The sequence below is a fragment of the Oreochromis aureus genome, linkage group 7 (assembly GCF_013358895.1).
Source record: "Oreochromis aureus strain Israel breed Guangdong linkage group 7, ZZ_aureus, whole genome shotgun sequence".
Taxonomy (NCBI): Eukaryota; Metazoa; Chordata; class Actinopteri; order Cichliformes; family Cichlidae; genus Oreochromis; species Oreochromis aureus.
The window spans coordinates 16,683,781-16,709,441 of record NC_052948.1 but is presented as its reverse complement, the minus strand read 5'-3'; the positions used below and the strand labels follow the sequence as shown (position 1 = coordinate 16,709,441).

General features: G+C 40.3%; 2 protein-coding genes across 4 annotated transcripts in view; both read right to left on the bottom strand.

The window, feature by feature from the left end:
- Positions 1–571: 571 nt before the first annotated feature.
- Positions 572–22,642, bottom strand: LOC116332625 (zinc finger protein aebp2). The gene is made up of 9 exons (XM_031755636.2): positions 21,999–22,642; positions 21,216–21,426; positions 19,900–20,007; positions 19,591–19,777; positions 18,093–18,217; positions 11,606–11,673; positions 4,423–4,536; positions 3,081–3,110; positions 572–2,082 (listed from the first exon to the last, which is right to left on the bottom strand). Exons 1-9 carry the CDS (start codon positions 22,538–22,540, stop codon positions 2,076–2,078), a joined length of 1,392 nt encoding a protein of 463 aa, XP_031611496.1. The 5' UTR covers positions 22,541–22,642; the 3' UTR covers positions 572–2,075.
- Positions 22,643–23,910: 1,268 nt separating this feature from the next.
- Positions 23,911–25,661, bottom strand: part of LOC116332631 (pleckstrin homology domain-containing family A member 5-like) — an 83,566-nt gene continuing 81,815 nt past the window's right edge. For 2 of the 3 annotated variants that reach the window (XM_031755645.2, XM_031755647.2), the window contains 2 exons: positions 25,301–25,385; positions 23,911–25,064 (listed from right to left, as the gene is read on the bottom strand). In XM_031755645.2, the coding sequence (XP_031611505.1) occupies positions 25,007–25,064; positions 25,301–25,385 (143 nt within the window). In that variant the 3' untranslated portion in view covers positions 23,911–25,006. Of the gene's footprint in view, positions 25,065–25,282; positions 25,386–25,661 lie in introns of all 3 variants that reach the window. The other variant, XM_031755646.2, reaches the window with a different exon arrangement.

Below are 25,661 nucleotides of genomic sequence, written 5' to 3'. Positions count from 1 at the left end.
GATTTCCTACCATCCGGTGAAACTGTTGGGAAGACAACGTTGGAGAAATGTGAACATTTTATTTTTACTGTATTTTCTGCAGATTCTGACAGAAATCTGCAACTATCCTTTGAAGCACCGCTCCTCTAAAACAGCAAAAAGGATCATTATTAGGTCATCTACATTATTATGTAAATAACAAAATAACTTAAAGCAAAAATCTGGAAACATAAAGTCCGAAGTCTTTATATTAAGGGCCATCAGTCAAACAATACTGTTTGCTCTGGGTCTAAACAGAGCGAGTTGTGTGTGACATCTTCTTTTGCGCATGCGGGCCGCTTTGAGCGTTCACACTGGAGAGCGTTTGATGTCGCATTTTATGTGTAGTGTGAACAAGCAGACAAAAAAAATCGGATTTGATCAAAGAATCGGAATTGAGCATTAAGACCTGCAGTGTGAACGTAGCCTTAGAACACACAGAAGAAAGTAACTCTTCTTTTTAAACACTCGAATAGCTAAAAATGACCAGAATATTTGAGTGAACAGCTTTAAAAAAAAACACAAATCTTGATCCAAGGACCCACAAAGAAACAAAACAGAAACATTTATTTATTTACGTATCAAAAGGTTCACATATTAGTACCAAAAATGTAAACTGGTCCAGTAATGGCACTATGAAGATTTCGTGCTGACTGACACCGTGCTGCCTACATTATTAGAACATTACATTATTATCAATTTGCCATCAAACATTTCTATAAGCTTCAACAGACCATTGCAGATATTAGAAACGCTCACAAAAGCAAACCTTCAGCCACACCGTTTCACACGCTGGAGTCCAAGAAGAATTTTGTATGTGTGACCAGTGCATGAAATATTGACGAGCAGGACAGCCACACTGTAGCAGACCTCTCCCTGAACTCGGTTTTCTCTGCAGGCATGTTCACCAACATTTGAGGCTGGCAGTGGCCCTGCTCTGCCAGCCCAGTCATTAGCTTCTCCACAGCAGGCTCCCAAAGCTGTTCTGCTAATGGACGCCAAGTAACCCAGCCAATCCCTCCAGCACACCCTTAAAGAACTTATACTCCACTACAGCCACGCAACAGTGGATAGTGCCATTGCCAATGTAGCCCCTTGGATCATTACAGATACAAGTTCAATTCATTTACATCATTTCCCCAATTTTATTACAAACACAATATTTAATTTCAAACATTACGTAGAAAACACTTACCAATACTTCTTGAGTGCTTAAATAGCGGTAATGTTAATAAATGAACATTTAACAACTATGATACATACAGTTCGTGTTACTTGTGGAAGAGGAGGCCGGGTTAGTTGTTGCGATTTAAACATTTTACATGCCTGCCTTTTATTTTATGGCACGCCGTCTACAGTTTAGGTGAGATTAAGAGCTACACTGTAGTGTCCTTAACTACTGAGTTATTGCTCCAGAAAGCATTTGAACTGTCTGAACCACCGGCACAGCCTCACTCTTCACCGTCGCACACATAGTTAACAGTACTGCATTCAGTAACTATAAATAGGATAATTTGTTAAGACTTATGTCACGTACAACGTAATTACAACTAGAAAGTCTCCAAGTATCCCTACAGGTGACAGCTTACATATATTATCACAGTAAATACGGTTCTATTTAAAACCTTCACAGAAATCCACAGTACACCAGTATTTTCAAGGTATAAAAATAAGTTACAAATCTGGATAAATATTTTACACAAAACAGCTATAAAATTATGCTGTGTTATCTGACAAGCTTGCACAAAAACAGGTTTTTTGTTGCCGTTTTTTACACTACAAGGAGTTAATATGTTTGGTGCTTGTTTAAAAAAAAAACACAACAACATTCATTTCATTTTCTGTTAAACACAAAGGTTTTAAAAATTGTCAGTCCCATTTGACATCACACTTGGCTACAACAATCATTTTATATACAAAGCTGGAGAGGGAAAAGGAGAACTGCAGAAAAGCTTGTTTCCTTTTATCGCCATGTCACTCCCCCCATTCAGCAGAGACGGATGAAGAGCGTCCCATACAGGAACTTCGACTTAAGTATCAAGTCCAAAGATGACTCCTTACAGGCTGAGCACAAAGACAGGAGAGAAACACAGATGGAGATTCGAGTTTTTAAATCTGCCAGCAAAGAGATTTCAGTAAGAAAAAACTGGATCTATCCTCAGTGTTCAGACACTGAGCTGACTTCCTTACATTAAGAGCTTTTAGTGCATTCTTTTCTTTTTTGGATGTACTTCACTACTGCGGTCAATTAATGGAATAATAAACAAAGTCCAAATAAGAGCTATGTTTGAATGAGGTTAACAATTGCCAAAGGCTGTGGCTTCAAAATGGCCTGTTTCTCAGTTAACTGGCTTCATGCTACACAGGAACCGCCGAGCTGTGGGCGATAAGTAATCCTCTGTAATGATATTTCACTACAGGGAAGTCACAGCCACGGGTAGCCACACTGCAGACGCACGAACATTATCGTCAGTGCATCATTTGATCTACGTCACAGCGGGAAGAAAAAAGACATTTCAACTGCGTATGTGTCTTTAACAGCCGAGGTGGCGAGCAAGAATGAGGCAGCAGTTCTGTCTTATCTGCATACACGCACCAACACCACAGTGAACTTCAAAAGCCATGCACTCATCTTGATACAAGAGTCTGATGTGACTTCAATGATTCACACATCTATGTTTTAAGCGTGTCTTGAGACTTTTTGCACATCTCTGAAAACATGTTGCTGCTGCAAACTTTCACAAAGCTCCCACTTTAAATACTTCACTAAAATAATTCGTATAAACACAGTGTGTGTGTATTAATAAAGCTGTAGTAAGATGTAGTAAACTACATAAAATATATTATTATCCAGTTGCTACTTTAAGTCCTGTACTGTTCATTTGTAGCTCAGGTTCACATTAATAGCCTATTTAAATTACTTGTGTACCTGCTGTAATTGATTAACACGACTACTAGTTGGCTTTGAGCCAACATACATGCCTTTGTATATAGTAGAGAGTGTTTAGAATCCATTTTTAAAATGATTTTATTTATAGTTCACAAATACATGTTCAGCTTACCTGCGCTTCAGACGCTTTTGAGGAAGTGCTCTGAAAAGAAAGAAACATTTTTTAGGACATCCCACAGAGTTGAGTCTGTTCATCTGCACGTAGCGTTTTTAGTGGGAGAAACGTTGTAGATAGAAAACACTACGTCCAGATGAACACAATCAACTTTTTGGGTTATCTTTGCCTGAACGACTGAGCATGCATCAAGACACTTTTTCAAGAGAATCTTTTTTTTTTTTTTGGCTATTCATGTGCTTGAGCTGATTTCAGGCGGATACATTTCATCACGGAAGCACTGCCACTATGACAGTCTTTTATTCCATCTCATGTACATGAACAGGAGTCCAAACACATAATATCTGCTGCCATAAGCAGCAGCTACCACATTTGTTTTGGGATTTCATGCACGAGGACAACCTTGACATAAATTGGCTAGGTGCTGACGGTTATATTCAACTATGAAACCAGAGTCCAGCAGCAGCCTCTGCAGTTACTGAGCCTTCACCTCTAATTAAAATCAGCCAGCCTGTGTGCTGATTAGCACACTTGTGTGCCATATATCTCTGGTAAGATGACCACTTTGTTATTTTAGGCACATTGTTCCTCTTTCAGGATTCATTTTCAGACTTTTATGGGGTGCCATAAAGTTACCCTTGTTTTCTCATGTCAGTGACGAGTGCAAGTCTAGAAGAGCTGTGCAGGACTCAAATAATATCATAGCTAATGTTTAGTGGTGTGTGGTGCACTTGAAGACAGAAAATGTGGTCCATTGAGTTGCATTTGCACAACAGCAGGAAATTACTTTTTCCTGTATTAAAACTGTATTGTGATAAGTTCCATTTCTAAAAAAATAAAAAATAAAAGTCATGTGGAGAGCAACACTAACAACTTATTATTCATTTTATGAATTTATCAGCTGAACAGTAAAATGCAATCTACATATATGCAAGTAACAGAAAAATGCATCTGTACTTCAACTAAAAGCTGACCTCTCTGACCAGGCTGCACAACAGATAATGTTTTTTGCCTTACAAGGAACACAAAAAGTGTTTTCTCTGTATCAGGCTTTTGAATCCAATCTGCTAAAATCATGAGTTGGTGCCACCTGCTGGAAGAATGGTAAAGCACATGGACACAAACAACCTGACAGACCTACTTCCACAAATTCTCACATACACACGGGTGTGCAGGCAAAAACCTTAAACACTCACATGTCACTTTAATTAGGTAATATTTACCCATGGGTAACATGTATTTGACTGCAGTAAAACACTGATCTGCAGCACTGTGCCATTGTGCATTCATACATGCATGCATGCAAACAAAAAGGTCACTGGCATTGTCACACACTCACCGATAGATGTTGGGATCTAATAGCATGGCTGTGTCCTGTGGCAACTGGGATAAGTGCACCACTTTAGTCTTCAGCTGAGATCGCTCGGTTTCATTCACCCACACGTCGGGCAGTCTGCGAGACAGCACACACATGCAGAAAGAGGACATGTGGTCAGGTTTCAAGGTTACAAGACGAAGATAAGGATACTGAGGACGGAGTGGGAGTAGGGTCGAATGGAGCAGGGTGGGAAAGATGTAGCCTCAGTGAGTTAAATGAACATGTTAACACCTTTCTCTGAAGACTAGGTAGGTTTCTATAAGTAACCAAACCACAGAAACAGACATACGTGCACAAGTGAGCAGACCAGCACACACAAAGGGTGGAAAAAGTGTACCTTCCTCTCATTTGCACGATCAGATCGTATGTGTCAGTGATTTCTTTTGCAAATTTTACTACAAAATGGAAAAACTGGCTTAGAAGTAAAACGAGAACACACTGATTATATTCCCCCTTAAAATTCAATTAGAGAGTGCTGATTACTTCAGAGTGACACGTGAGCTTATATTAAGTGCTGAACTGAGCAGTAGCACCTTATTGCACCCACAGTATGGGAGTGTGTCGAGTAATGGCGTGGCAAGTTGAGGCGCAAAAGAAAGAAACAAAGAGCTTAGCAAGTCTGCTGTGCTTCCCCTCCTTCCTACAGCCCCCACCTCCCCGTCTCCACCCCCAGCGTTCCCCCGTCACTATGTGCGTCATCACAGGAGCCCCCAGAGACAGACACACACACACACACACACACACACACACACACACACACACACACACACACACACACACACACACACACACACACACACACACACACACACACACACACACACACACACACACACACACACACACACACACACACACACACACACACACACACACACACACACAGACACACACACACACACACAGCAGGCGGCTGCTAGGCAAGCATGCAGTCACCAAGCCAAATCAGTCATTCACATGCCTAGTCAGCCCATTCAGCATTATGGTGTGCAGGTATCGCTTCAGATGTAGCAGAGTTGAAAGTAGAGGTGAGGCACTAAAGAGAGCAAATATAATGCAAAACTGACAAATGAAGGACAGGAAACTATGGAAGGAGGAAAAGAAAAGTGAAGAGGCACTGGAGGCGGGGGTGGCTCACATTAAAGTAAAATGATTCACTTCAGTGGTTGCAAAAATCCTTTTATGGTATGTTTAAGTGCCTGGAAGGTGCTGCTAGCTGCATAATGTATATATATGCTTTTGCCCAAGTGTGTGGTTGCAAAGGGCTAATACCCAAAATCATGCAAAAACATAACTTGCTCATGCAAGTGCTGTTCCAATCATTGTTAGATAAGGGCATATACTGTCTGTGTGCTTTGGGTTTTTTTTAAGTTTGAAAAAAGCAAAGAAGTGTGATGCTAAGTTGTTTTCCTTTTTGATTCTGCAGTGCACAAAGTCCCTCTATCCCCTTTAATGGTGGGGAGAGAAGAAAGAGGAAGCTGAGAAGAGGCAGAGACACAACGAGAAACAGCCCCCTTCAAAGCAGCTTTACAGTTTGGATTACTCTTGAGTTAGTGTCCTTCTCCAAAGCAAACCTCAAATGACAGAGGTGGACCTGCGGAGTGTTAAAAATGCAGTAAACACCCGTGTGTGTGTGTGTGTGTGTGTGTGTGTGTGTGTGTGTGTGTGTGTGTGTGTGTGTGTGTGTGTGCGCACTCACACATGTAAACATCTCACAGTAAGTGTGCTGTGGTACTGATGACTTATTATATCCTTGTGTCTGGGAAACGCACAGGAAGGCTGCACTGGGGGGAGTGGAAGCAGCATGTTGCACGTGCCGAAAATACACACACTAACATACACACTCCCAAAGTGCTCATATCATTCACAAACACGCGTGCACATTTTCAAAGCCCTAAAAGATCGAAAAACCCCCATTCAGTCACATAAACCAAATAAAGACAAATGGATTTGTTTTATTTTCCGGAGGAGAATCGGGAAGGTTATTTGCCTCGCTTCTTTATGAGCCAGAAATGTATATTGTGCGGGAGGCCCTCTGTTGAGAAAGCTACTGGGGAACGCCTGCCAGAGTGAAGCTCGTCTTCAACCCTGAATTGATGGCTGGCTCCAGGCCTTGAGGCTCCCAGTGGTGACAGGAGCAAAAGGTTTATCATAAACCACTAAAGAGTATAATCAGATTGCTAAAATATTAAATGGCTTCATATGAAGTGTCCTGATAAACTACAAAGGACAGGAGGCTCAGAAAGCCGGTTCATTGACTATAAAACTCACTGCAGCCTAAAGAGATGCTACACCCCATCAGCACCCCAACTTCCTATTGCGATTTTACACCACAATGCTTTAGGAATGGTTCTAACATATTTAAAATACAATATACTTTTATATATTCTTAAAAACGAATTTAAACTTCTGAAATTCTGAGATTTCAGATGTATTTTGTCTTCCCAGAGATCACGTTACTCCTTGCTTAGTCAGGTTTACACCACAGAAAAGTTGTGATTGGATTCAAACCCAAGACCCTGTTGCTAAAAATAGCAACAGTGCTAACCAAAATCAGTTTAACAATTAAAAAACAAATTAATCAACATGATAAATGCTCAAAGAAAAATCTCCTCCTTCACTCTATTATGCTTACTGCCAAGGAGTCATGTCACACCTACTCTACTCTCAGCCAGGAAAAACCCATTCATAGTAAATAGAACACGGGTTACATCAAATGGACATGCACACTAATTTTTCCTAAAATAAAAATCATTTTTTTCTCTTTTTTTTTTGGGGGGTACATACATGTCTACTACAGACAGAACGCGTGGAAGGAAGTGGATGTTTTTGACATGGTCTTTTTCTTCCTATCAGATCAATTTAGCAGCTCTTCTTGAGTTTCACAAGCAAACTCAGAAATGGCAGTGATGCAGGTTTATGCATTTATTCTTTTGCCTCATGTGTCAAAATTTATGGTGCAGAAGTAACTGGTCAGAGACCCACCAGACAATCCCCCCGGTGCGCTTTCAAAATGTAGTCAGACATCATAGATCAAAGCTACATTGATGATTAGTACATTTAGAGACAATTCTGCAAGCTTACTCTTGCAAGCTTGTGACAAAGTTCCCCAGGGCAGACTGAAAACAGAGCAGGGAAAAAAAAACAAAAATCTAATTTTACACTTGTTTTTCTTTTCTACACAGTGAATACCTTGAATACCCCCCTTTTTTTTCTTTTTATAAAACTGTTTCTGCTTAAGTGACTAAAATAAATATTAAAGGTGCTTCTTTTGGAAACTGTTGCTTTTTTGTTAGATCCCCACTAGCTTGTATGGCAGCTGCCTAAAAGTAAACAAAGAAATAAAAAAAAATAATAATTTGGGACAAAAAACATACCAGACATTTAAGAGATAAATCCATGTTGGGAAATATGAGCTCTGTCTAGTTTTTTCATAACTGTGTGCAGGACAGATTCGGTGGCTGGAGGTGTTCATTGTCAGTGACTGTGTATTCTAGTGTTAGTTATTCAAAAGCAATCAACAGCGTGCAGGGGAATCCACTCACCCATCCATCAAAGATTAGACTCCAATTATGGTTCTCTCGCTCTCTCTCCCAGCCCTCCCATCCCCCTTTTCCTCCTCAGTGAACTGCTGGTAAATCTCAGTTCATAATGGCTCATGTTAATCAGTTACTCATTAATCCAAATGGAGTTAATGAGTGTCAGTCACACAGTGAATGGTTAGCTCGAGCATTAATAAACATGACTTCCCACATTCACACAGCTAATCATTGACTCAGTGGCTGAGAAACATATGTGCACACATGCACATTACAGCCTATATGCTTACATTTTTCCTTATCCTTAGGGTATTATACCAAATTACACATTTAGAGCTGCCTCAGATGTGTGTAGGACAAATGATGATATAGTGACTTTCAACACTTTGTCTGCTTTATCATCATTTACAGTTCCCCACAAACTAGGCAGTGTGTGCTGTGGCTTTTTAAAACATACTCTAAATATGATTTTCATCCTATAAGTGATGTCATCACTTACAGTCTAATTCCTTGCACTATCCCACAGATGTGATGACATGTTTTTCACTCATTGTTGAGTGTTTCTCATTTCGGGCTGATCTGCTGCTCTTTTCTCTCCACCAGGTTTCTTTTTCTTATGGTCCATTAGTCTGTATTTCATATCACCTTGGTGTCAAAACTCCCCCCGAGACCCACAATGAGCCTGTCGGTGGAAAAGATATCAGGCACCTCCGTTAGTTCACTTTGTTTTAACCTCATTGTCACTCCCATGGAAACACTTTGCGCCTTTTCTGACTTCCAACTTGTCTTCTCTCCCAGTTTTTAGCTTTAGCAGTGCACACTTCGTTCTTACAACATCCACACCAAGTTCTCCACTTCTCCTCAAGGTAAATGTGCTTTCTTAAAAAGAGAAATAAGGCCAGACTCCAAGCAACGAGCACACCCCTGCTGATTTAAAATGATTCTGAACTCAAACATACGTGTGGCGGTAAGACTACGGTGGTCAGTGTGCAAGTCTAATAAATCCAAGGGTAGTTTTTCATGAGCATTCACTTCTTGTGCAGGGTAAGAACATTTCTATGCATGTATTAGTGAACGAGGCCGAATGAGATTAAGTGTTCTTTTCTTACTTCTCTTGCTAGTTAACGAGACCTGGCACAGGTTCTTGGCTATGGATGAAAAGCTTCTTGTCTGAAATCATATTTATTGTTTCACAAACCGGTAAATGTGCCCCGAAAATCAATGTAAACTAAAAAATGTGCCCCTGTAAGAAGAAAGCCTGACAGACTAAAGAACTTTATCCAACAAGAGGTGGAATTTGGCAAAATAGTCACCTCTAAACTTAATAGAAAAGACAGCCTAGCAAATGTCGTACAAGCAAACTTAGTTCAGTCCCCTGGTCAACTTTCATCTGTTTAGAGGTACTCAAGCCACCCTCACAACCACACGGCTTAAGACATTACTGTAACCCCCCTCCGTAATGGGATAATTATCCATATTAATGACCCAAGCACTCCTCTGGCCCAAGGCAAATATATGACTCAGTACTACCACTGCCTTCTCCTGCATGAACCAAGGCGTCTCATTCTTGCCTTCCATCTTTCTGTTAAATCCCCTCCCTATCATTCATTCCCTCTGATTTCATTCTGCCTCTTCCTCACATTTCTCACTCCCACAGCCATTTTGCTCCCACTCCTATTTCTCACTTTCCTCCTATCTCTGTCCCTCCTATTCTTTTCCTCATCTATTCTGCCTGCATCTGTCTTTGGGGTCTCAGCATCAATCTCCATCTTTGTCTCTCTGTTTGGAATTAATTTGAGAAATGTTTCCTAATCACCAAACTTCATCTCTCTCTTCCTTTCCCCACTCCCTTATTATTTCTCCCCACATTAGATTAAACTCCCACATGCATGGAAAGCAGAAGGCTGTAGAGGTGGATCGGAGATGGGAAAAGGAAAGAAGAGGAGGATGGACTGCAGAAACCTCAGAGAATAAAGATTTTTCTACAGTCTGTTCACTGGAAGCTTTTAGCAGACAGCTGAATTTGCAAACTCGTGCCAGTACTCCCGTCTTTGCCAGGTCCCTTTGTTTTCAAACTATTTCTTTGCCACCTTGTTCTCGCTCCCCTTCCTTCTCTGTTTCTAGTTCTTTCCCGCTTATCTCTCGTCATCCTTGTTCTCTTTCTCAGTCGGCTCTCTGATCATTTTCAGATGCCTTTCAGTCAAAACCTTTAATAGGAGTGTGGGAGAGTTGGGAGTTTGGTTGGATCTACCCGTGAGCAAAAGTCCTGCTGATAATCACAGAGTTCTGTGAAGCTCTCTCTCTCTTTGCTTCCAATGTTCACCTCCAGTGGACTGAGCCCAGGAAGGCTAAGCTGGCAAAAGGCATTTAAACGGGTGATGACTGTGCAGAACGGTCCAAGTCTCAGTGGGCTTAGTACAAGTTTATCCATTCATTCAGCCAAGTAAGGAAGATTTATAACAAGCCCCGACATGAAGGAAGCCCAGATCGCCGCATGTGCAGCTGGATGACACATACTCGTACGAACTGCTACAGCTCAAAGAGGTAAATTTTGTACAAGTGGTTCAGTCTTTGGATTGTTACAGATGTGGAGGTTTGTACAAGAGGTGTTGAGCTGCCTTGTTGTACACTGGTTACATTTACATATTATAGCTTATAAATATTACTATAAATTTATATTATTGTGTGGCCATGGCTGAGGTGGTAAAACATCCTGCAAACCTGCCCTTGGACAAGACACCAAATCAGATGGTAGGTGAACACCTTGCATGGCTGCTCTGCCACCATTAGTGTGCATGTGTGCGAATGAGAAACAAGGATAAATGGGACTATATCAGTGCAGACCATTACCCCGAAGCACCTTGTAACTTGAGTTTTGCAAGGTCCTATAGAAAAAAAGTCTATTACTTTTTAACATTCCACATTAATTATTAACAAATGTCAGAGTGCATGTCTTCTCCTTCTCAGTGGGGTTAAACTAGTGAATAAGTTCATCTCGTAGTCGACGTAGCACGACAAGGTTACTACAACAACTTAAAGACTGTCCAGTTTACAAGGCAGACATGTAAGTGGTCAGGTTCAGTTTCAATTCAAAACCCAAGATGGTTCATAAAGACGTCCCTGAAGCATGAATAGTCTCACAATTTAGAAGTCAGAGGAGGCCTGCAAAACATCTTTAAAATATGCTGGCACTTATTTTTTGGCTTATACAGAGTCTATCAAAAACAATCATCCCATTTCAAAAGGATATATTTTTGAAAGTAATGGACATAGAAGCCTGCAGTAAATTTTAAAATACATATCTAAATATAAAGCTTACAAAATGTGTCTCCCTCCGGACTCATGGCATATATCCATACGATAGTCAAACCCATCCCAGGAGACACTGCAGTCGTTATGCTACATACTGGCAACCACATGAAATTCATAAATCCCCCCTTTTTAACAGTATGTGTTTCGATCTTTGCCAGTGAACAGCTAAGGAACTAAAGGAACTAAAGCACTATGAAATCGAAAGCTTCCTTTTGATACACCCTGTATATTATTTAATATAAGGCAAATGCTCATGCAGATGTATAATAAAATGTAGGAAAAGTTTTACTCACATGTCCTCAGGTGTCCAATGCAGAAGAACCTTGACCTTGCCAGACCCCTCTTTCCTTTTGGCTAGCACCTACACAGACAATCAAGGGAGGAAAAAACAAAACAAAACATTGAGCTGGCTTCAGCAAGGAAGATTCAGAACAAAGTATTTACACAGGCATATAATTTAACCCAAATGGTTGTTAACTTTTACATTTCAAGCCCCTTTTGTTGCTTTACATGTGCACAGACGTATCAGGTTTAGTCTGTATTGCAGCATTCTCTCGCATCTGTGGAGAAAAGGCTTCAAAGATGTGCCTTATTTCTGGCCACATCTCTCTAATGAATAATACGGTTACATGCTTCAAACATCCTACCAAGTGATTCAGTGCTCATTTTGCTTGTTAGTGTAATCATCAGCCGGTCTTAATAATGCATGTGAGAGCTCAGTGAGATTTCTATTTTCAGGGTGATCTATGCCCTGCAACGCACTGCAAGACCAAGAAACTAATTCAGACAGAAGATAAAGCACATGAGACATTACCATCGTCACAAAGTCACTGCTCCTGTTGCAGCTTATGTCACAACCGGATGCTTCAACACATTAGGCAGGAATGCGTCTAGTGGAGACCAACTCCTACAGAGTAATGTTTGCATCGCAAACCTGTGCTCATTTTTGCTTTGGTTTCTAGTTTCAATACAAACCTTTTGCACAGCCACTGCAGCTACAAACTTCAAGGCTTTTCTTCTTTGAAAATACAGTTGAGACTATACCAGACTTCCTGCCTATCTAGCCCTTTTCATGCATAGCATTTCATCTTTCATGCTGTGTTGGTTTATAGTAAAACTGGTGTGGAATTCACAAATATTGTCAGTAGGGAAAAGAAAAGCAAGAAAAATAACCAGGAGAGGCAAAAATAGCCACAGATATAACCTCTTGCGTCAATTGCCTTTTTTTTGAGAGGGTCTGTTTTTAGGATCGTGAATGAGCTCACATGTGAAGAACTTCTCTTACGCACATGAATTTTTGAGATTATTTTTGTGACTCCAGGGACTAGCTCTGGCATTGATGGAAACTGGTTTGAGGACAGGAAGGAGCAGGCTCCACTGAGACAAGACACAGAGACAGAGGCATAGACTCGCTCTCCTCCTCTTCCAACGGCTCCTGCATTTCACAAAACACATAATGATTTTTGTGTTTTAAGTAGCTTCAATCTGTTTTATTTATCTGAGATCCCACTAACCTCAATGATAAACAGATACAGCTAATTGATGGATAATCTGACAAATTATATATTTTCATCTTCCTCCACCTTTGTGGTGTTTGGCAAACGTTTTGAGGAAAGCAAGGAGGACAAAAACATGTCTAGTAATAAACTGATTAACTGTAAAATAAACAAAACAAAAAAATGAAACAGAAAAACAAAATAAGGACTATTTAGGCTAGGTTAGGTGAGATTAATTTTGTTGTTTCTGGACTTGTGCCTTAACATTTGTCTGCTAGAAGCTTTGCAAACAGCAGCCAAGTTGGCAGATCAACCATGTTCCCTTTGTCTGCAATACAGTCTGCAGACACACAAGTCTTGACAAACACAAGGAGGGATATCAAAGGAACTAAAACAGGGTGATTGATTAATAGCTTGGGGAATTAAAAGAGTTACTTACCATATGATCATATCTCGAATCACTGCCCGTGATAACAGGCAGTTCTAAACGGTATCACAATGATACAGTGTGATACACTGAAATGTGATATACAGTGATATAAATCAGGAAGTCTGCAAATGTCACAGCTGCAAACAGCCGTGAGATAACTGCCAGTTTAAGTCACTTTAAAATATTCATTATTATTGACAAAGCACTGATTTTGGAGTTTGTTAGTCTTCCCTGTGCCAGCGGGGGTCCCTCCTCCCAAGAACTTGCATGAAAGGTTAAGTCCCGATCTAAAATTAACTGCAGGTGTGGCTGTGAGAGCATGTGGTTATCTGTCGCTCTGCGTTTTCTCTCTGTTGGACTGCTGACCGGTCCAGGATGTGACAGCTGGGATTGGCTCCAGCCACCCAAGTGACCCCAAGTAGTTAGCAGTTTTTGACAATTCAAATTAGAGGAAAAGTCTGGAGCACCTGTTTATATATTATAGGAGGAAGTGATACAGTACATTTCCCTACCGATATTATATCTCGCTCAAACAAAAACAAACAATCAAAACAGACTTGCACCTCTTTGCTAACTGGATTCTACTTAAAATGCTCTCAAGATGTGCGCCTTCCAACTTTCTAACTTAGTCCTCAGAAGATGTAAAAACTCCTTTCCAACTTTTTAGACTATTAGTCACACCTCATAAATAAGCACTGTATCTCATTTGTTCTTGCTTATCTCGCTCTTCCTTTATCTGCTAGCTCTCCGGCTTCGTAAATTCACATGGAGAGGAACAGAGTTTCTCAGAGACAACAGCAGGGCTTGGATACGAGAGTCAAACTCCTGTGCTAGCTGGAGCGAGGCCTACTTGAGTGTCTTAAGCCCCGCGGGTAAGACTCAGTGCACTAACCAGCCGCTTTACTGCTTTTTTAATTAAAAATGCATAGCTGTTAACCTATGCCCTCAGGCACCTTGTAGCACCAGGTCAATAATCACAAGCCAAGCCTACACTTGAAAGGGCCATGGACATGTATGTAAAGAAGTGGGCTTGTGTTTAAGCAGCATGAAGTGATTTGTGAGCTGAGTGGTCTGATGATGGCAGTCGGTGCTTTAAGGGACAGATCCTAATCCTCTATAAACCCAGGGGAGGATGGTAAGAGAGGGGGAAGTAAAAGAATGGGAGGGAGAGAGAGCAGGAGGACTTAGGGAGTGAACAGCAGATATTAATGTGGCTCCAAAACAAAGCAGTGAAAACTGCAGGAATACAGCTGGGGGAGGACAGGCCTGCTAAAACTGGGTGCCTGTCTAGTGTCACGGGGTCAAGCTGTGGATGACGCAGATTGGTGCAATAACAAAAATATCCCATCATAAACATGACTGAGTTGCTCCAACAGGTCAGCAGACCCACTGGCCAAGCTCCACAGAACCCCCCACGGCTTTGCTCCATCTCCCCGGACCTAGGAGGGTCCACTGGGGCCTGGGGTCTAACTCAGCATCGCAGCCCGTCACCACAATCCTTCAGAGATTAGAGAGAAAGAAAATCTATGCCCAACTGGCCAGATCTCCTTCCGATTCCATGACCCTAACCTTCACTTAACCCCTGTTCCCTGTCCTCACTCTCCAAGTCTGTTTCTCTCCATTTGTTACTCTCCCTCCCTTGACTGGTTCTTCCTCCTTCTGACTCTGTGTCCAAATATGCAGTTACCTCTCTTAACCTCTTCCCAAGCTTTATCTTCACTTTTTTCCCTCCCCGTCTTTAAATTCTTGGCTGCTGCTGCTGACCGGTTGAGGTTTATAGAGGCAATGCAAAGCAGAAAAGAGCTGAACGGGAGTCGTGTAAAATACTCCTCAGCTGCACCCACTTTATGAGTAGATGCTTCAATTATTTACTTCAAAAAGAAAAAAACAAAAAAATCTAACAAATAATGAAGGGCTGGGTGTTGCTATAGTTGACATGCAAGCATTACAGAGGTACAGTGAATGCAAAAAGTGTAAACACCCCTGTCAGTAATCAAAAGGTACATCAAGAAAGTATTAGTTTAGGGGTGTGCACACTAATGCACACCCAAATGGCCAGATTTGTTTGTTTTTCCATTGAATTGTACCACATATATTTGTGATTTATTGTGCGCTCATTTACTAACATCACAAAAACTTGCATTACACTGGATGAATCATTGTTGTCATCACTGAGACAACCACAAATCTGTTGTACAAAATACCCTTTTTAAACATTTTACCAAAACCGGCCTCTGTTTTTAAACGACCCTTTTATTCCTGTGTGTTTTTCATGGTGGTTAAAACCCTCTCCATAAAGGCTGGTTTTATTTTGAGGCTAAAGGGGAGACGTTTTGTTTCCCGTTTCTGATCAGCCAGTGCTGATGCTCTACAACAACGCTTTATGAATTGTTATATCTTTTTGGGAAAATGTCAAATGGAAATATTTCATAGCTAGAGTGCTACAGGCAGGTAAAATAGAGTAGATTTCTGCCTGGAGATAACAGGTGTAAACAGAATTACTGACACTTGCAGGAAAACTGCTGCTTTACAAATGTAAAGAGAGACTGCGCCGAGAATGGAGTGGGACTGTGTGTGTTTTATGTACACCATGTGAACAAAAGAGGATTAGGCAGCAGATGATCCTTACTTTCCCCCCCAATCTTTTCAAGTACACCACATCACTCAGTCTGAACTGGAGTCAGAGTGCTCCCTTGTGGAAATGCATTAGAATAGCAGCTACAGTTAAGTTTTCTTAACAGAAAATCCATTTATATAAGGCATTTTTGTCAGAAAAAAGATTTTTCTTCCTACGAGAGCTCACATGTGGCTCCAGTTTAAGGTGAAAAAGGCACTTTACCACACATTAATAATGTATTCTGCACAAGGCCAAAATGGGGAAAGCTGCACACATAAAACACACCAATTGTCTTTCCTGTGAAGCCCGATTTAGAGAAAAACAACATCAGGCCTTGGGCTGTTTCTACAGGTTCAATTCAAGTGCAAAGAGGGGAAAAAAATCTGCAATCCTTGGAGGATTTCAATTGATGACTCTTTCATGTCCCGTCTTATTTATATGGATTTTTTTATTCTATATATAAATGTGGGGTGTACAAAAAGTCTTACTTGGAAGAAGACTTCTGTGAGTACGTTACATTACAGTGCCATAAATTTACAAAGGAGCAGCTTTATTGGTGTCCCTGAAGGGAAGACGGGAGATTTAGATGACGCTGAAGACAAAGTCAGCTTCAAATTTTATTGCTCATTATGATGATGAAGGTCTAAACCATCTTTGAAAATGTCATTAATTTCTTATGTGTTCTTTTGGATAAATGATTTTGGGAAAGTTCATCTGTGTTTCCTGAAAATATTCTTTATCTTATTTGATCTTGGTGCTCTGACACACAAGGTTTCCACCCTTGTTTTCTTATTTACTGCATTATAGAGTTAAAGATTTTTTGGTTTATCAAATCATTAGAAATGGCAGCAAAAAGCTCAATTTTCTATAAAATTATGTAACCAACTCAATGCCTTAACTGTACACTGACCAGCTGCACATTTGCACTCAATCACAAAAGGCATATTTTGAGCCATTATATAAGAAATAGACTTTTAACATATACAAGTAGCGAGAACCCAGAGACCAACTAGTAAGGGTGTATAACTTGTGGGCAACAGTCCAGTAAGCAGTCGAATCCGACTGTGTTTGTCAACCTTTTAATCTCAAGTAGCAACTTCCAAGACACAAAAAATTAACTCTGAAAGGCCAAAAACTGCAGTACCTCTAACAGCCACTTGTTCCAAATGCAAGTCAATCCCCAAAGCACAACTATGTGCAAATGCACAACTAAAAAACATGAAAAAGCACATTTACTGTTTGTTCTCCATGTGTCGTTTCTCCTTTCACAACAACTGAGTGACTTTTATTTTATTTTTAATGTATCATCCGAGAGTTAAACTGATAGGACTGAAAATGAAGGCCGTCTCTGCTTTGACTGCCAGGCGTATGGACAAAGGCCTTAATTCTGCTAATTCAAGGCCGTGAACTGGACCGCTAGACCATCTCACATATGACCATGACAGCCACCAGGCTTTTTCATTCTCATACAAATATCTGATGAGCAAATGTCAGACATACAAATTTCCATCTGAAATCAAAAAAGCTATTCTTATTGCCTTTGTTTGCCATTGTATGTGTTGTTGTGATTTTTAAACCATTTTTAATGGCTTCATTTTCCAGATAATGCACCCTGCAGTGTGCCCAAAAAGTGTTTTTCAATCAGGTGAAAGAATTCCTAGTGGTTTATTAATCTTGGCACTAATTAGCCGATATATAAATTTCTGCATTGAGAACATACAGTTTACAGACACACAAACAAGGTAGCAAAGGCAAAACTACTACTGTTCAAGTTTAAAGAGACCAAGTGCTGAGCTATAAAATAAGATTAAATAAAAATTATAAACACATAAATACTGACTTGTGGAGTAAACAGTTTTAAGCAAGAACAGATTAACATTTTTAAGACAAACTGATTTCCTCACAATACTCTAACTGTAAATTATTTTTTTTATATTACATAAGTAAACAGTGTTTTAGATATGACCAAAGGGAGCCAAAATTGTTTCTGGTCTAACTTTAAAACAAACTTAATATTTTACATATATTTCCCTTCTGCGTGTTTGATTTAATCTCTCTACTCTTCCAGTCTTTAACAAACACAGCAAGGCCAATTAAAGCTGGACATGAAGAAGAGGAAAGCATAAAAAAGGAGAAAGCCTGCTCTCTCTGAACCGTCCCCTCCCCCGTTGTGTGTAAACCCATTAAAATGGAAAAAGACACTAGAAAAACTACAAGACATTCAGTAAAGCACATACCGTACTGTGAAAGACAACACTGTGGCCATTGCCCACACTTTCAATGTGGGTGGCGAGGTTGAGGCAGATGGCTCTGTGCCGAATAGCATCCATGGTCTGGGCATCAAAGAAGTCATGGGGTCTCGCTGGAGGGTGGGGGGTGGGGGTGGAGGCAGAAAACAGGAGTAAAGTCAAAATCCCATACATCTAGACACATGTTTATATAAAACCATTAATCCAATTTTGGGCCCCCCAAATCATCTCACAGCTGAAAAATGCTAATCTTTTGTAACAACAGCTCCCATACAAGTTAAAGAAATGACAGCTCTCCATTGAAAGCTGTATGAAACTAGAAAAATTTGCATTTCCTGCAAAAATGCAGTGTGAATACTTTACAGCACTCACACAATAAATGACTGTTTTAGTTTCTCTGAATAACTGACAGAATTCAGTAGAAAGAAAACTCTGACCTCTTAACATCTGAAGTTGTCATCATCGTGTTTTCTAAAATACTTACACAGCGCTCTGCAGTCTTTGAAAGGAAAAACATTATTATGAAAAAAATCACCAGAAGTATACATTTAGGAGAAAGGAAATTTTCATACCTTTACTTGATTTGGGCTAGACAACCAAACGAGGAAAATATGGCAATTATTAACTATTACACGACTTTGCATTTTGTAACAGTATTTTTTTCCCCTCAGCTAAACCGTAAAAACTTAGAAACCACTGCCACGTATGACTCACGACCAGCGAACGTATGCGTAGGTGACTATCAGCAGAAAGTGTGAACGGCACAATATTACCTTCGATTGCATTAGAATACAGGTCAAATGTCTCAGTTCAGATTTGGATTTTCTTAATTCATATTATTGCAATCTAGTTGCCATTTAAGAAAAGTATGTTTTATATATTAATAGTTGGTAATAATGGCAAGTATACACAATTTACAAATTGACTGGAATATGCGAAACTCCTGACAAAAGACTCTTAAATCACCTAAAGACTCAAGATTTCTTGGTGGATGGGTGGTTTACTACTGCACAAATCACATCTGTATCCAAGGTCACAAACTGAAAATGTTGTACATGTGTTGTTAAACTCCCTCTTGTTTAGAGAATTAAGACAAACAGAGGTGTAGAAATGAAAAATAATACCTGCATAATGCATAAACAGGCCATCTAAGGCAAAACCTGCCATAAGGTAGTGATCTGCACCTGTCCAAGCATTGAGAAACTACACTTATACATGAAACACTTCCTACTGAAATGCAGCGCTTTGCCATGTGGAAAGTGTGTCTGTCTAGCTGGCAGCAGTTCCTGTTTGTGTTGGTGTTTGTGTGTGTGGTCCAGCTCTCACTTTTCCAACAAAGACATGTGGGAGTTTAGAAGCAAAACAAGCACAGCGCGACCTCAAAAACGTGCTCAGGTTGTAATCCTTTTCAACACAGAAAGGAGAGAAAAGCACAATGAGAAGCATTTTGGAATAAGATCGGTGCGTGCGCCTGTAAGGTACGTACGTAAGGAGCACCTGCGTTTGTTCCTGAGCTTCTTCCTCTTGTTGAGTCCAGCCTTAGAAGGGGAGTCCTCCTTGAGTTTGGCCTGACCAGACATTCTCGAGGAGTTCTGCTGACTGAAGTGACTGGGTACGTGACGAGCCAGTCCACCTTGAGAAGCAAAGCTGGCATTGCAGCCACCAACTACACACTGCAGCAGAGAAGCAGAAACGAGAAAAACACATGGCCCTGTCAGGATATTACCCATACTACAAAGGATAATGAGACAATGAAGAGAAGAGCGGGACATTAAGTCTTAGATACTGGTTTTACCTTGAAGGGCTTATCCCCACTGTGGGTCAGCATGTGTCTCTGGAGCCAGCTCTGACTGGTGGATGGCGTGTTATACACCTTGCAACCCTTCCATAGACACACAAACACCTGAGGAACACAGACAGGCAAGCATGACAAAATAAAAAGAGATTACAGAGAGAAAAAAATAGTTCATAACAGAATATTGAACAGAGGATAAAGACTCCTGAAGAAAGGCATTTTTAAGATCATGTGTGAAATGATCTAAACCTAACTTTCTCTAAAGACCAACGTTATTATAGTTAACTAAAACTAAACGAACATTAGATGTAAGAAACATTTTAGTTCAACGAGACAAAAATAACATCAGCCTTTTAAGGCAAACACACGACTGGGAACTTGGAAAATGGCCTAAAGTAATATAAAAACATAGAGGAAATATCATTAGTATTTGTTAGTTTGATAAAAAGGTTATTACAACTTGCCTGACAAGGCACTGATGGATCTGTTTATTGAGACTCTGGATGTCTGCAGTGTGAGTCAACTGCTTTCAAAAAAGTTAGATTTTTCTATTGCAACAGCTTTGCTGATTTTCCTAAATCTTGCCTCTGACCATATGCCCTCCATACAAAAAAAAAAAACAATTACAAAGACTAAAACTAACACCGAAACTAATAAACTAAAAAAACCTAAAGATTTTCAAACAGTAAAAGCTAAACTAAAACAAGAAAATCCACTCTGGAAAGTAACTGACACTAAGCTAAACTAAAGTCAAAATGAAATAAAAGTAAAAACTAATTACAAAATACAAAACTTTCAATAACCTTTTCTCAAATGGCACCAACAGATGAAAGATGTCAGTATGACTTGTGAAACTGCTTGAATTCAAACTGCATAAATGGTACATTAATTGATTCACGGGATATAGAAAAAAGTCATTATGTTACAAAAGTGGCGACAAAAATTTGCTTTGGTTACAAAAAAAAAAAAAGATCCAGTGTTTGGTGAAAAAGCAGTTAAACATTCACTTTAATCAGATTATAGGCGCATAAGGTGCTTTATGAGTGTACAGTGGCATACTGGATGTCACTAGGAATTAGTAAGAAAATGAATTTTGCAGCTCACTTTAACAAAAGAAGGATTCAGATGACCTTTATTTTAGATTTGCCAGGGTGTTGAAGTGCTGAAGTGAAAATGGCCAACTATAAATTTAAATTAAAGTGGTCCAATTACAGAAAATTGCTCTACTGTGATTTGGCTCTCTTCACAGTCAGTGTTGAGCTAGAGCAAAAAGGGGCACCAGTCTACTAGGCTACAGAACTTTTAAGTCTACTGACCCCTCCTCTCTGCCCATCCACATGAATCCCCCTGATGTGCTCTGCCAGATCAGGACTAGAGTTGAAGCACTCTGGACAGAGGTCCCAGCAACACTGGTAAGCCATCGACTTGTTCCCAGAGCGGCTGGCACTACCCTGTCCATTCATCATGGCAGGGGTGGAGCGCCCGCTGGATACTAGGCTCTCCATCTCCATCAAGGTACTGCTGATACTGAGCAAGGAGAGGGCAAGGAGGAATTCAGTGTCACAGTTATAAAACAAAGATGGCTTTGCACAGCCATAAAGAACAGGTGCTGATATTACATACTTGCTATGCGTGAAAGCCTTCAGGCTGAAAGGGATTTTCCATGCATGCCACAAACACTCATGCCAAATCAACTTTATGAGTGCAGTACACATAGCTTCTTAGCATGGTATTACAAATTTGCTGTGCTTCCATCAAAGGGCTCACAGTCAACAGTGTTCTCACAAAACAAATAAGGGTTAAAATTTCAAGTGGCTACAATTTGATTAGTTCAGCATTAACAACCTTTTACTAGATACATCCCCACACTTCACACTGATCTGAAAAGCCACTGAAAAGTTGTTTTTCCCATCCAGCAGCTGGAGGTTAAAGGCCCTCTGTGCTTACCTTTAAATGTGAGATTAAAACTTTAACACTAAAAACAAAAAACTTTAAAAACAAAGACTGGATTTATCTGCCATCCTGCACTCGTTCAGTCACTACTTGGGTGGGTGGGTACTACAACAGCACCTACTACAAGAGTTATTCCGCCGACCAACCTGTCCTCTGAGTCCATACGGCTCAAGGGTTCACCATCCGAGGATGATATCTCCACACTCGCCCGCCTCTTGTCGCCCAGCTCCCCGCCGCCAGCGCTGGCTTTATCACCATCTTCGCTGACAGTTTTGCTCTTCTCGCTGTCTGTCCCCGAACTCCGGCTATCCTCTCCTGTCTCCTCCTTAGCATCTTTTATCGTGCTATCGCCTGTAGGTTCGCTGTGACCGTCTCCCGGGCTCTGCCGTGACTCCGTTACTTGCTCTGGCTCTCCGGGACCGTTTGTCACCTCCTTGTCGCCCAAAGGAACACCGTCGTCTGACACCACCTCGCTCGCGGCCTTGTCTGAATCTGCAGCGGGCTTCTCCTCGCCGACCTCCGCCTCCACCGCTTCCATTTTCGGCTCTACGCTACCGTCTGGCTGTTCCGTTTCCGGTTCGGTAGGGCCATTTTCCTTCTCCTCGCCATTGCCGTTGTTTGTGGCAGCCGAGGGTACGTCGTTCTCGTCGCTCAGCGTGGGTGTTTCTTCTGTAGCCGCAGAAGCCATTTCTGCGGCGGACGTAGCCGGGAATACTTTCGGTATTAAAATTTACTCATGCCACCGTCAAAAGCTTCTCTGCAGAAGGAGGGCTGGCTAAATTCAGTCCGCTCCCTGATTGGACAGAGACGGCACGGCGAAACTATGACGTAGTATTTAAAGTTTCCTCGTGTTTCCGAAAGCACATGGTTTTCCTTTTTAATAAAAAACTGGAGTATTAGTATTATAGCTTATAAGTAGCTTTGAAATATTAAGTTTAATGAATAAATAAATGTACTCATAGTTGGATAGTTACAGCGCTACAAATGATTTTATAACCGATTCATGAGAATAACTTTGGGGTTTCCAGGTCTCCTTCAAATATATGGATTTAGCAGTTTGTCAGTAGGACGTTGCATCTTTTTAGACATGGTGTAGATAATAGTTTTTAGACCAGGGATGTCAAACTCATTTTACATCATCGGGCACATACAGCACATGCACTTTGATCCTAAGTGGGCTGGACCATTGAGACTCCTGCTTCTATCAGTGTGAAGACGTTTAACTACACATTGAATCCTTGAGTTAGCCTAATATAAGAAAAAGAAGTGTAAATTCACCTGTACATCTTAGTTTTCCTACATGATAAAAAGATGCTGCTTTATAGTTTTAATATTTTAAACTATGTTTTTATCTCTTCATTCTCATTTTCTATTGGCCTCAAATTGCGTGTACATTGTTTACGGAGTTCTTATTAGCCAGGCATTCACATGTAAATGGCTTTGATTTACAACATTTCCATCATGCACCAAAGAGCTTTAATTTTTTTGCTAGAATGCCAAACAGGAAGGTAAGTACGTGTATTTCTACAACATGGCCACCCAAAAGTGGCCTATTAATCATTTATGAATGTTATGATTAATGTTAGAAACCTGTTATGAATGCAAAAATATGGTCCATGATGCTACAGCTAGATGACCACCAGAGGGAGCCACAGCCCCTCATTTAAACTGCCATTCATGCTTGTTAAATCAAATGAAATCACATCTTATATTTGATTGTTTATGATTACTATTTGAACCAGAGGCATACAATTTTAGATGAGGGACTCAACAATTCAAAAGATCCCGAAGTGAACTCATGGTAAAAGTGTAACCGTCATGGGGGAAAAGCTTTTTAAATCTATATTTTGGAGTCAATTTAAGACTTTCAATGCATGCAATTTTTATGTTTTGGGGTTTATTTAAGCTGGAGTTCATTTAAACATGTAAAATTCTTTCAGTCCAGAGTTGATGAGAATGTAATCTTTGACTATGTTGCAGGCTTGAGTCAAACTCCCTTTTGGTCAGCATCTCTACTACATGTAGCTACAGGGGAGATAAGGAGCATAACACAACCACTCATTAGGAACAGCAACATTTATTTAACATGATATAAAACAGATGGGATATGAACATTTGCAAATTAAATCTAGTATGTAACTGTATGTTGAACATATCCTCCCATCCAGATATACCATGTACATTATATACACAGTAAATCTCTGATAATTACACTTTGTACACACAAAAAAATTATCTCAGATTCAGAAAGGGGTTATTTCTATTGCTTTTTACACATACTTATCCTGTTTTCTTTTAGTTCCAGGGCTCCAAACCAACATGTCATAAATGTTCTCGATTTTTTGTCATAAAATATAATCAAGATCTATTTTTTCCATCTCTCAGTTTAAATATATCTCTCAGCAATTAAAAAAAAGGACAGTATAGATTGACTCAAGTCAGAACATTCACATATGCATTGGCAACAAAGTGCCAGGGACTTCAGATCCCATCTTTAAATAATTAGAGCTCAGAAGTATGAGAAATTACAAATACTCTTAGTCTGCAGCAATAAAATGGTTCCTCCTTATATAATAATGGAGGGATCTATATCTTTTATCTACTCATCTTTAGCATAGACACATGTTCTTTACAATAAATGGATAAATATGCCTGGTTAGTTGATGTCGAATGTGTGGGGGGAAAAAAATTAAGTGAATTATTAAAGGCTTAATTAAATGCAGAGAAAATGTGAAACTTGCTTCTGAAACTTTTTCGAACAGGTGATGAAACATGAATGAAAATGTATAACAGACCAACATACTCTGCCACAGGCTATCAGTCTCAGAACAGAGCTCAGTCTATTAGCCTCCTGTATATACAGATAGACTTTGGCCCACATTCGAACACAAAAACCTAATAAAACCATATAAATAATAAAAATGATTATAAAAGCCTTGTAAAAACTGAAACTGCAGCAGTAAAACGGTATGAATCCATGTGCTGTCTTGCCAGGTTGAGGAGAGTGTTGCCCCCCAAAGAGGGAGGAGCTTAAGACGTCACAGTGAGCAATACAGAAGTCAGAGGTTGAGACCCGTGAGTATGAAGTAGGCAGTTTCACTCTGTAGCCAAAGGCCTTGTGCTGAACTCTTTAGGGAAGTCCTCAGGAGCCGCTTCAGGCCTCCCCAGCTGTTTCCTTCATGTGTAGGTTTTCACTGAGGCCAGAGCCTGGGCTGAAGCAGAACAAAAGGACAGAAGTGAAATTATAGTAAGATTCCCTCATAGTTCTGCTATACAACACATAGAGAACAAACTCCCCGCATTGTTACGTGAAATGAACCCAACTAATTATCCTGAAATGCTTTTTTAAAACCACAGAAATCAAATTTAACAATCAAAACACTTCAGCGGTATGAGTATGAGTGAAAAAAGGGTGGATGAAGGCCCTTACTGGTGCTACTACACACACATGAAGTGAGAACCGTCAGTGAGCTGGGGGGGTGCGGTGGTGGGAGACTGCGGATGGGGTGGGGAAGAGGACGACAGGCTTTTCACTGCAACGAAACGACAACATGGTGAGTACAGGCGCACGCATGAAATGACAAAACAACAAATTAGATCAGTTGATAATGAGTGAATGGCTAAATAAAACAGAAATAATCACTAAATTGAGTGAAATTACTGAAAAAGCTACTGAGTAAACAACCACAAGTAAATTACCTAACACATACACAATGAAAGCAGCTACAGTTTGTTTCTAAGAACAGGCTCCCACATGCTTTTGTTTTATTGCATGCGTTTTCTTTGATCCAACCACCCCACCTCCACCC

Excerpts from the sequence above, each read along its gene's own strand:
- LOC116332625 (XM_031755636.2), bottom strand. The coding sequence starts at position 22,540 with ATGGCTTCTGCGGCTACAGAAGAAACACCCACGCTGAGCGACGAGAAC. Across the intron at positions 21,427-21,998 it reads CGTATGGACTCAGAGGACAG|TATCAGCAGTACCTTGATGG; the intron begins GTTGGTCGGCGG and ends CTCCTTGCTCAG. Across the intron at positions 18,218-19,590 it reads CAAACGCAGGTGCTCCTTAC|CGAGACCCCATGACTTCTTT; the intron begins GTACGTACCTTA and ends CCCACCCTCCAG.